Below are 13,164 nucleotides of genomic sequence, written 5' to 3' on the forward strand. Positions count from 1 at the left end.
AAAGGGGCCGAATAATATTGCACGCCCCACTTTTCAGTTTTTTATTTCTAAAAAAAGTTCAAAATATCCAATAAATTTCGTTCCACTTCACGATTGTGTCGCACTTGTTGTTGATTCTTCACAAAAAATTACAATTTCATATCGTTATGTTTGAAGCCTGAAATGTGGCAAAAGTTTGAAAAGTTCAAGGGGGCCGAATACTTTTGCTAGGCACTGTAAATGCAATTAACATTGATAATAATTTGCAAAACATATGCAAAAAAAATGTGTAAGATATAATGCGCATGCTAAGTCAAAAGTGCAACCTTTTTACTTTTTTAATCAAGAACAACATTAAATCATTTAGTAACACAAAAAGAATAGTTGCAAAAAGTATTAAATTCCCACCACTGCCATGACAAATACATTTTACTGCAACAATACAAACATTTTAAACTTAATGTGTAGCAGTGCTATCTTCGTCTTTCTTGTCTTTCTTCTCTTTCTTGTCTTTCTTCTCTTTCGTGTCTTTCTTCTCTTTCTTCTCTTTCTTCTCTTTCTTGTCTTTCTCCTCGTTCTTGCCTTTTTTGTCTTTCTTGCCTTTGTCAGCTATTTTCTGTGGAGTAAAGCGTAGTAAATGTCAGTTTGAGGTAGATGATGCTTTTAATATGAAATATTTATGGGAGTAGTTTTATAGGAACAGTTATCTAAGGCTACTTTAGAAACTAGACTGTGTTTTTTGCTGCCACACTGATGAGGTAGAGATTTGTTTATTGTGGGTGTTTTAAAAAATATGCCACAATAACAGAAAATGTGTGACACCCTTTCATATTACCATAACTACTATTGTGTTACATGGATTTATTTACCATGATTAATTAAATAAACAGTATCAAATGCTAGAAGAAATCCATTTTAATCATAAATGTTAAAGGTTATTAAACTTCCCCAATGTTTGTGTAAAGGTATTAAAGCAGTGGCACTAATAAATGCACACAATACTTAAAGGTAAAGAGTATTTTAAATACTTTCGGACATTGCTGTAGGCATTATTTGACTCGCAGTATTTTTGTCATATTTTCAGAAAACTCACAATAAGACAGTTAAGTGTCTTAAGGCTGTTATGTCATATAGTTATTATTTTATTATATAGACATGCCCCTTATAAGTGAATGTTTTAAGGAAAATAATGGATAAATGTGAGCATTTTACTTCAAAGCTCTTTGATTAAGATACACACCACATCATGGAGCCAGACTGCAACTGTGCTTACAGCATCCTCGTTCCTCGCGCACTGCAGCAATCCCTGATCTTCATGGAACACACAGTCAACGACAACTGTGTTATCTCTCTGTACAGCCCTTCTGCTTTCTGGTACAGAGCAGTCTGGATCAAACGTGTGATGGAGCACTATTATGGCTGCATGTTTATCTGTAAACAACAATTATAGAATGATCAGAATGTTCAGAACAAACACACACTGAAATAGATACGAATGCATGTATCAAAAGTATAAATCATACCAGGTTTCAATAGTTGCAGTGCAGATTCAATGTCAGTTCCAGCCCGTGACACAATGGGACAGTAAAGCAGAATGACTTCACTTTCTTTCTCTGAAGTTACAATCCTCATTGATTTCCTCATTTTATTAAGTTTTTGTTTAAACTGTTCACTTGGTTGTTTCACTTTTTCATTATTTATTTCAAAGCATTTAACTGTTTTAGGGACACAAATAAATACATATACAGTACAGTATAGGCTTATTATATTCCAGAATGGTTTAATAAAGTAAATAATTATAATAACAGTGGCACAGCTGGTAAAGTGGGTGTCACACAGCAACATGGGTCCTGAAGACCTGGAGTTTAATCTTTGCCTGGTCACTGTCTGTAAGGAGGGTTTTTCCCAGGTACTTTGGTTTCCTCCTTTTCCCCAGTAACATACACAAAGTGGACCGACTACTCAAGGTGTGAGTAAGTAAATGTTTAAGTGTGTGAACTGGTGCACTGTTTATGTTGGGTTCCTGCTTTGTGTAACTGAATCCACTGCAACCCACTGAAACCCACTGCAACCCTGACCTCTTTATTACATGTAGAAATAAATTGGTCAATAAGTAAAGTAAGTCATAAAAAACTAGAACATTAGCTTTATAATTCATTGTTACTTTATCATCAGTAACTACTTCATTCTGAACCGAGTCACGGTGGGTCTGGATGTGACAGGGGAACACTAAGCACAACACAGCACAGGACACACCCTGAACAGGACACATTTCATCCCAGGGAAACACACACTCTGGTTTACTTAGCTCATCTGACTCTGAAAAGAAATTAAAGTACAGACAGTGACCAGTGGTGACCTTCGACCTGTGTGGCATCCACAATACCTATTGTGCCACCAAGGTTCCCAGTATAAATACAATTACTTAAATTACTTAACAATTACTTAATAATTACTTAAATGCTTTATCACAGAATGATAGATGAAATCAGTTTCATAAAAAAAAAAAAATAGCAAAGCTGAGACCCGAACACAAGAGCCCCAGATCTATTACAAATAATAACTAACAAAGCAATAAAGAACAGACACATTTAAAAATACAAATAAAATAAAATATAAATTATGAGTTATGAGACCCTAATATATCAGTTTAATGTGGCTCTGGATTTAAAAATGTAAATGTAAAACTAGTTTTTACTTACTTTTCTTCATTTTTTCCTAGTAAAAGATCAACATGATGGTTAATTAACAATAAAGTCATTTAAAAACAAATAAACATTATAATCTGCATGACTTCTGATATTTTTTATGAGATTCAAACTGAAACTTACCGATGCAGCTTCCCCAAATGTTAAAACAGATTCTGTAGTCTGGTAGTTTAAAACCTTAAAAACCTTATAATAATACCTACTAGGACTTTACTTTGTATAGTTGTGGTAAATTGTTGAATTATTATTGATGAATTAAACAGATCGCAATAAAAACCCTCACAGTTCTCTCAGGTTTACTTTCGTTTTTACTCACCACGCCCACCGATGACGTCAGTAAACAGAGAACCAGCGACGCTGATGGTGCCTTCATGTGATCTTTGGGCGGTGGGTCTCTGAGGAAGGACTGCTTTTAACAGATATCTTCAGAACTGTTAGCTGGAGCTGTACATAATTGTTTAGCTAGTTAATCATTAATGTGCTTTTAGAGAAAAACATTAGCTGTCAATTGTAGCTTTTTTACTGGTGTCCACTAATAGATACAAGACACAAGAAAACTCGATTCCAATATATATATCATTTTTTTCAAAGTATTTTCCCCCTCTTTTCTCCAAATCTAGCCTATCAAATCCATCTTCCACTGCTGGGGACCCCGGTGTTGTTTAAAGAGGTTGTACATTCACCGGGCACACCTTCCCTCTGACACGTGCGCAGTCCACCAATCCCATCTTATTCTGCCATACTTGGGTGGATTTGCTCGTAAGGTCGGTTTTGTCGGTGAGAGCCACGCCCTGATCTTTGCACTCCTCCACTTCTGTAAAGGCACCCTGGGCAACCACGGTCTTTACACAGCATTACAAGACCCCACCCCATTTTTAGTCCGGTCTTTTCCCACCCAGCAGACTAGTGGCCAATTTTGTCTGCTAAAGGCACTTGCCAATTAGCAGAGCTGAGATTCAGACTCCCAGCACTGGTGTGCTAGCACAATATCCCTCTGCACCACCTGGATGCTGAAAATAATTTTTTGAATAATAATCACACAAATACAAACTTTGTAAAGGAAAAAGTAAACATTTAATACAGTATATGAAATATTTTCTGTATGTAAAAGCTTAGCATGCACATTAGCAATATGGAATGTATAATGAATAGGGTAAACAACAATGCTATTATAAATGCTATTAGCATTGATAATCATCTGCTCTTTTATTATTCTTTGTCAGAACAGGAAAGGGACTCGGACACGTCTCGATGTTCAAGTCTAGATTAAAAACATATTTATTTACTCAGGCTTTTGATTAGTCTTTTCAAAAAAAAATATAGACAAAGGCGCAGAGCTTGGGGGTTCATGACCTTGTTACCTGCTCGCTCTCCCTTTTAGTTACGCTGTAATAATTTGGGGTGCCGGAGTCTAAAGCTACTCTCTGTAATACTGACATTTTACTCTGAATGATTTCACATTGTAACTACATCTTCTATTGTTTTACCCCGAGGTGGTTCTAATGGAAACCTGTTCACCCTCTCAAGGTTAAAGACTGCAAGTCGAGACCGCTGTGCCAACAATTCTGCTCCTGCTAGATGGGATGGGAATTCTGCAAAGTTGCTTTGAGACAATGTCCATTGTAAAAAGTGCTATACACAAATAAACTTGACTTGACTAATAAAAATACAATGGTATAAAATACAACACTGCATATATTGCTGCTTCACACATACAGTATTTAAAAAATATGTAACACATCAAATACAAAAATGAACCAACAATGAACCCAAAGTAAAAGTTCATGCAAATCTAAGCTATGTGTAGAAATAAGCTTCACAGACAAAAATGTGCTGCTTCATTAAACTTTATAGGAACATGAACAAGAGTATCAACATAGTTTTATTCATTTATTAATTGTCTGTTTTATCACCACTTTATCCCAAAGAAAGGCCGACACACCCTGGACAACCACATATATCACAAAAAACACTAAGAGTGTGTTGATGGAAGGTGGTGGATGTATTACATTTCCTTGCTGTTCGAGGTTCATTTCTCTGTCTGCTAACATCGTCTGTTTTTCTGTGGAGTATAATAAACATAATAAATATATCAGTATGAGATAGATGATGCTATTAATATGAACCCCATGTTTATAACACAGAGTAGTTTTATGGGAACTTGGGCTGATAAAAAAAAAAAACTAAACGGTGTAATGCCAGTTAACTTCTAAACCAAACATTTTGAACTGAACCAGTTTACCAATTCTGTCTGTATAAGACGGAGAGGAAGCAAAATTTTATATCCCTCATTGATTTTCATCTGATTTATACTCAGTTTATGCTGTAACACTGATTAGGTAAAATTACCACATGACAGCCAGCATTGCAGCTTTTTGCTAGTATACTATCACACCAAACCAATCTTTTAAACTATTACAGGACATAAATACTAATTAGCTTCTAATTACTGTTATAATTAATGTTCAACAGGAAATTATGTCTTTAGCTGTATTTATAATTTGACTTACATTGTGACAACCTTGCAATCACAGACCATTAACAGTAAATCCTAAGACTGTTATGACATATAGACATTCCCCCTTGCACACAGTACTTTCTACAAATGAAAATAACCAAATGTAAGCGTTTCACTTTAAAGCTCTTTGATTAAGATACGCACCACATCACTGAACCAGTCTGCAACCTTCTTTACAGCATCCTCGTTCCTTGCACACTGCAGCAATCCCTGATCTTCATGGAACAGACAGTCAACGACAATTGTGTTATCTCTCTGTACAGCCCTTCTGCTGTCTGGTACAAAGTAGTCTGGGTCAAACGTGTGATGGAGCACTATTATGGCTGCATGTTTATCTGTAAACAACAATTATAGAACGATCAGAATGTTCAGAACAAGAACACACTGAAATAGATGAGAATGATCAAAAGTATAAATCATACCAGAGGAACGTTCCAATAGTTGCAGTGCAGATTGAATGTCACCTTCAGCCTGTGACACAACTGGGCAGTAAAGCAGAATGACTTTACTTTCTTTCTCTGAAGTTACAATCCTCATTGATTTCTTCATTTTATTAAGTTTTTGTTTAAACTGTTCACATGGTTGTTTGACTTTTTCATGATTTATTTCAAAGCATTTAACTGTTTTAGGGAAACAAATAAATATATAAGTACAGTGTAGGCTTATTATATTCCAGAATGGTTTAATAAAGTAAATAATTATAATAACAGTGGTACAGCTGGTAAAGTGGGTGTCACACACAGCAACATGGGTCCTGAAGACCTGGAGTTTGATCTTTGCCTGGTCACTGTCTGTAAGGAGGGTTTTTCCCAGGTACTTTGGTTTCCTCCTGTTTCCCAGAAACATACACAAAGTGGACCGACTACTCTGGGTGTGAGTAAGTAAATGTTTAAGTGTGTGAACTGGTGCACTGTTTATGGTGGGTTCTTGCTTTGTGTAACTGAATCCACTGCAACCCTGACCTCTTTATTACATGTAGAAAGAACCTTGTCAATAAGTAAAATAGGTTATGAAAGGCTAGAACATTAGCTTTTTAATTCATTGTTACTTTATCATCAGTGACTACTTCATCCTGAACCGAGTCACGGTGGGTCTGGATGTGACAATGACAGACAGTGACCAGTGGTGTCCCTCAACCTGTGTGGCATCCACAATACCTATTGTGCCACCAAGGTTCCCAGTATAAATACAAAAAAATACTTAAATGCTTTATCACAGAATGACAGAATGATCGATTAAATCAGTTTCATAAAAAAAAAATCAGCTGAGAACCCCAGATCTACTAAAAGTATTAACTAACAAAACCCACTAAACAAAAGGGAATGTAATATTAAAGCAAAAAATAACAGACACATCCAAAAATACAAATAAAATAAAATATAAATTATGAGTTATGAGACCCTAATATATCAGCTTAATGTGGATTTAAAAATGAAAATGTAAAACTAGTTTTTACTTACTTTCGTTCTTTTTTATTTTAAGCATATTCGTTCTAGTAAAAAGATCAACATGATGGTTTATTAACAATAAGTAATTTAAAAACAAATAGCCATTAAAATCGTTTATATGCGATCAAAACCGAAACTTACCGATACAGCTTCCCCAAATGTTAAAACAGATTCTGTAGTCTGGTAAGTTCCCTAAAAACCTTATAATAATACCTACTAGGACTTTACTTACAGTTCTCTCAGGTTTACTATCGTTTTTACTCACCACGCCCACCGTGGTGACGACAAAGCGAGGCTGATGGATCCTTCCTGTGATCTTTGGTCTCTGAGGGTTTGTGTGGAAAGTTTAAAATAAAACTTGAAGGCTGTCGAGTCTTTTAATGTCGTGTGGCCCACTGCTTTAAACAAATATTTAATATTACACATTATAATATACGTTAATAATATACCTAATAATGAATGTGTTTGCAGAAAAACATTAACTGTCAGTTATAGCTGGTGGTTGCATCAAAAATGTTGATGTGTCCGAGTTCAGAGAGAGTAAATGTGGTGTTTTCTGGTAGGAAACTCATTTTTCCCATAAAACCGACTCCACGTGACAGCATCATAAGATGCGAAGTTATTCTGATATAACTTAATTAACTTATAAACTTAATTATTATCATTACAGCTATTATTATTATTATTATTATTATTATTATTATTACTGATATTGTTGTTATGATTATTATTACTATTATTATTATTATTATTACTATTATTACTATTACTATTAGTATTATTATTATTATTATTACTGCTATTGTTGTTATTATTATTATTGCTATTGTTATTATTATTATTACTATTATTATTATCACTGCTATTATTATTGTTGTTATTATTATTATTACTGCTATTGTTATTATTATTATTATTATTATTACTGCTATTATTATTGTTGTTATTATTATTATTATTACTGCTATTGTTATTATTATTATTACTATTATTATTATTACTGCTATTGTTATTATTATAAGTAGTAATAGTAGTAGTAATAGTAGTAGTAGTAGTTGTATTAGTTGGATTTTTTTTTATTATTTAGACAGTATGTGTTGCAGTTACTTTTAATCTTATGACAATAGAAGTGTGTGACTCTGGCGCTGTTTGGAAAGGTCAATAAACAAACCTTGTGGTCTCAAGTTTAATATAAAAAACACCATACTTATACTGGGCAGAAACCCAAAACCAAAACCAGTCTATCTGGCATTAACAACCATTCTACAGCCAAAAGTAAATTACGGTACATTACATGGACATTAACTGAAGCTCTTGACCCATGTGTCTAGTATTTAATGCATTAGGGTGGAAGATATTACCAGATACATTTAATCCATTTACATGATTACAGTGGGGTAAAATCCCACATGTAGTAAAACGAACTTTACCACTCCTGTAATTCTAGTGAGCTCCATAAGATGGAGCTGAGAGCTTATTTTACATTCTCTGTGGCTTGTACTGCAGATAACCAATATATACATGACTTGAAATGAGCCAAATTACAATTACAAACACAGCTGCACTGGTAAGTTCCATTAGATTCATTGATGCAAATAAAACACTGTTTCTAGGTGAATAATCTCAAGTTTTGGCTGCATGTAAAAGCTCAGTGATAGACGGATACAGGATACAGTACAATTCAAAACCTGTCACATAATTGTAATCAGTATGTCCAGCATGTCAGGGCAGTTTTAGGATTTCTATGACATACAAGCTCTTATTTACTATGTGTATTTAGTATGTGGTCACCTCTCCTACCTTATGTGTATAAATAAATTATATAAAATAAATTGTATGTAAAGATAACCAAAGATGTCAATTGACACTCGCCATTAAATCTGATTTATCTTGAGAGGCCCTGTCATTAAGAATGGGATAAACATGCTAAGCTTGAGACGTATCTATAAAGACTTGCAGCTGTAATTGCTTCCAAAAGGGGCTTGAATTATTGAATAAACACACTTGTATTAAACTATGGGTGTAATACATTTGGTAGCTTTAAGTCTGTCATCGCTTCAGCAGATTTTGGGGAATTATTTAGTGGTTTATGCAGTTCACAGCACCAAGGTGTGCCTGCCTGTGTAAGCAAGCCTGCTTGTTTTTCTCGCCACTGCAAAATAGTAATTAGGGTTTGCACATGATGTCCTCAGGAGCCTCTCTCAAGCACAAGGACACACAAGTGTGTGTGTGTGTGTGTGTGTGTGTGTGTGTTTTCGGCTTGAGGAGTATTGACACTGGAATATAGTGAATACACCCACACCATTTCTCCATTACTGTCAGGAATCCTGGCATCCCTGGGCATCAGTCTGTGTTTAGACATCTCCTTCACCACATCAGCACAAGTGGGTACAAAAGAGACACAGGACACGTTTTGAACGAAATTTTTCTTCTCATATTTTCCAAAAAACAAAGCAACATTTTCTACATCACAGGCAAGAATCATGAAGGAATTTCTGAACCGAACAGAAATTGTACCGTAACCGTTGTATATTTTTCCCGTACGCCCCCCTACATCCCGACTGTTTCCCTTACTGTACACCCAGACACTATTAATCCTCTCTTTATACACCATCATTAAATTCTCCATAATACCAGCTGTACATGAATGGGATATATCTTAATAAACAGTACCCTGATTGTACATATCAAACCCTTTTTTCCTAACAAATGGCAGGTGCTTTGAGAAAGCCAAAGCTTTCCTTCTTTTCTTAAGTTTTTTATTTAGTATAGTATACATCGGCCTTGGCCATATTTCTACATCACGTGGCAACACATTTTTTTGCTCCACAGACCGAAGGCCAGAGATTTCTACACACAACCAGACTACAGAATCTTTAGACTCCAAACAAAACCACAGCTGTTCAGGACTTGAATCCTGAAATCTGAACAAATGTGACCAAAATCTAGAGTGTTCTGTTGAGCAGATTTTAGAACATTTTTAATACAAATGAATGATCAGAATTCCAAAATCATGGAATCTTAAATCATATTGGCAACACAATTCAGAAAATATAAACAATGGCCCAACCTATGTGGACACCCCTGTTATTTATTGATATTAAGAATTTTCAGCATCTCCCATTGCCAAGTCTTTAAAAAAAATCGGAGGGTGCTATAGCCACAAGGGGGCAATTTCATAAACTCATGGTCAGGTGTCCACGTTTGGACGTCAGATGTAGAATGTTCTAGGAAACGAATCCAAATGGAATGCTGACTATTTTAAATTAAATAATCTAGAATACGGGTCGCTCAGGTGGCGCAGCGGTAAAAACATGCGCTGGAACCAGAGCTGGGATCTCGAGTACATCGTATCGAACCTCAGCTCTGCCTGCCGGCTAAGGCTGAGCGGCCACACAAACAACGATTGGCCTGTTGTTCAGATATGGGCGGGACTAAGCCGGATGGGGTCTCTCTCTCATGAATGGTGCAATTATGACCTCTGCTGGCTGATTGATGGCGCCTGCACAGAGATGAGAAAAGAGTGCTCTCAGGGTGTGTCTCTCCATACACAATGCTGAGCTGCACTGCACTTGTCAAAGTGTAGGTGACAAAATGCATACAGCTGCTGCCCACGTGTCGGAGGGGGTGTGGGTTAGCTTTGTTCCCCTCAATCAGAGCGGGGATCGGCATTGGTGGAGAGCAAGCATGACGCAATCGGGCAATTGGACGCGCTAAAAAGGGAGAAAAGGGGGAGAAGAAAAAAAAAATCTAAAACACAAACACATGAGATTTTGACTTGGTTCCAGTCTGATTAGTATGAATTCAGAACGTTCTAAAACAAAAAAATAGAAACTCAATTCTAAATGTTCTAAAATCAAGGACCAAATATCAATCAGTAACATTCTAGAATCTACAAAATACAACCAGAATTCTGTCTCCAGAACTCTGATTCGTCGGATTTCTAGAATGCAAAGCTTTTTTTGTACAGCTGCCGTGGTTTGTGTGAGAGCTAATACAGACGATAAGGCAGTAAAATAACTGAAGCAAATTAGACACACGTCAGCGCAAGAGCCAAGAAGAGCACGAACTTTCAGTACCGGACTACATGAGAGACAGAAATGGTCTCGCACACATACAAACACCACATAAAGACTGTAAAGTGAAGTGTAAAGTCAGCAGGGCTTATTTCTGGTTTGGGGTGAAGAAAACTGGTCTTAAAGCCTGGCTCTGGTCAGAGATGTCTGTGGACGTTATGTCAAATGCAGTTTATACACTGGCAGAGTGGCGGCTTCTTATTAAGGACATACATTAATTTCAGGACTTCCAAATGAAGCAATTAAAGGAGCAGTTTGTAATTTTCAGCCCTCTGTTGCCTGTTTGGTAATAATTTGTACATAGAAGCTGATTCTTAATACTCATCTTCAATTGCGAAAATCTGTGTACTGGTGCATAGTCTGGTGTTCAAATTGAGGTACTGGTTGGCTTAACATACAGTATATCACAGAAGCCAAGCTGTAGCCCTCACACTCCCTCGTTGGTAAGGCTATAAAAGACTGATGATTTCGGTGGAGCAAAAAGCTGATGCAGCGCTGACCTGGAAATCCAGAAGCGTGTTCTCGACTGGCGGGAGAACATGACAATTCTTCTTGCTTTGTGAGGCTAAGTTTGTTTCTGTCATATTTAAAACAGAACGTGGATTAATACAGGCCGAAAAGACCGAAAACAGCTAGAGCAACAGCAGGGTAAATAAAAAACCGGGCTGATAGCAAGGCCAGGATCAAGTACAATTTGTCTCCTAGATCTCATAGGAGTTTGACTACTTGCTTGCATGTTGTATTGCCACCTGCATGTACAGCCAAAAATTACATAAAAATAAAAACATGCTCATATTAAAAGGTCAATTTTAATTACAAACTGCATCCTTAACATCTCTTGCTCAACTAGCAATCTTCTGCTGAGCTTCCACTGCCTGTTTCAATGTTATTAAATCCAGTTTGACCCCTGTTGGATGGTTTTCAGTGTTTTATAATGTACCGTTTACAAAAGTGAGTTATAAACCACGCGTGTTTGGCTCATTCGCGGCATGAAGAGGTTGAATTTTGCCACTGATATCAGTACAGCACACCAGAACTGTTGTTTTCTTTCTTTTCACACATTTAACATGACGTCTATTAAAAAAGTCAAGGTAGTTGAATTCCAGTACATTGAAAAAAAGCAGTTTGGGCTACATATACTGTATAAATCAGAAAGAAAGTGATGAAATGTGTGACCATGCTACAAAACCTTCTGTAAAAAAACCGTGTTGTGATTTTCTTCTTTATAAAGCACTCCTGCAGAAACCCAGTCCTAGAATAAGCATCATGATACGATGTGTAGTTGAGAGAAGAGAAACATGCTGAGTGTGTAAAAACGGTGGAATACAATTATTTTTCATAGTGTAAAAAATCATATACAGTAGCCGAGCGGAGTGTGTTAACCTGTGTGTGTGATTCTTGCTGTAGCTTGCCTTGTGTTATGAATCTTGACTGTAGCTAAATCGAGGAGGCACTTGAACGTGTCACTGTCCGTTAAGAACTGCATTTACATGTGTGTGTGTGTGAGCAGGGTTGGGCGAAAGGTATTTTAGGCTGAATACTCTATAAAAAAAACATTAAAAATTGTAAGAATGATAATTTATGATATATTAAAAAATTGCACTATTCCGCTGTTATTGGCGAGGGGAGTCCCAATTTTGCGTCACCTGGGACACACATAGAACAAAGAGCTGCTCAGTGACAAGAAAGTGAAGGAACATAAGAGCAGATACACGATACAATTAAGCAATGATCATTCTACCATGCGCTTCTGCATGTGCAGGCCCAGTTGCTTCAAAAAGACTTATTACTGGAGTACAAATGGCACATAAACTGCTCGGCTGGCTTTAGGCTCACGGCATGTGTGGCACACGCCAAGATAATGGCACAGGTCCGAACGCTCGAGAAGGTGAGAGCTGGTTGCTGCTGGTTTTGTCTGAATCGACCCGGTGGTCTTCACAAGACTAGACGTAAATGAGATGCTTCAGCCTTCACAGTTACTAGATTTTAGCTTAGCTGGACACCTATGGGAGGTTTTGGACTGGGTGATGTTTACGAGCGCTGTTCTCCATCATCATCATCATCATCAAAACACCTTTCCAAAGATCTGTTGGCCCATCGCCTTCCTAAGCCACGTTTTGTTGGTTCGCCACTTTGATATTTGGGTTTTCTTAGCTATCCTAAATGCTGCATTTACCAACCTGTCTCAGACTGGATACAAATAATAATTCTGTATATCTGAATTCTTCTACTGCCCAACCCTGTGTATATCTGAGGTGTGTAGAGATATTGAGTATACGCTGTGTGTATTGATACCACCTAATTACCCTGGTATTAAACTATAAATAAATAAATATAGGTACAGAATTTAAGCACGCACTCACACGTTCACACTCGACACTCGCTCGTATGAGATTACCATATTCAGACTCTCAGAACACGTGAGCCGGTCAGCT

The 13,164-nt window shown here is 36.7% G+C and overlaps 1 protein-coding gene across 1 annotated transcript; it reads right to left on the reverse strand.

The window, feature by feature from the left end:
- Positions 1-390: 390 nt before the first annotated feature.
- LOC134303458 (uncharacterized) lies at positions 391-2,939 on the reverse strand. Its single transcript, XM_062988881.1, has 5 exons — positions 2,811-2,939; positions 2,682-2,697; positions 1,503-1,694; positions 1,220-1,410; positions 391-595 (listed from the first exon to the last, which is right to left on the reverse strand). The coding sequence occupies exons 2-5, from the start codon at positions 2,689-2,691 to the stop codon at positions 437-439; spliced, it is 552 nt and encodes a 183-aa protein (XP_062844951.1). The 5' UTR covers positions 2,692-2,697; positions 2,811-2,939; the 3' UTR covers positions 391-436.
- Positions 2,940-13,164: the final 10,225 nt, after the last annotated feature.

The sequence above is a fragment of the Trichomycterus rosablanca genome, chromosome 26, assembly GCF_030014385.1.
Source record: "Trichomycterus rosablanca isolate fTriRos1 chromosome 26, fTriRos1.hap1, whole genome shotgun sequence".
Classification (NCBI taxonomy): Eukaryota; Metazoa; Chordata; class Actinopteri; order Siluriformes; family Trichomycteridae; genus Trichomycterus; species Trichomycterus rosablanca.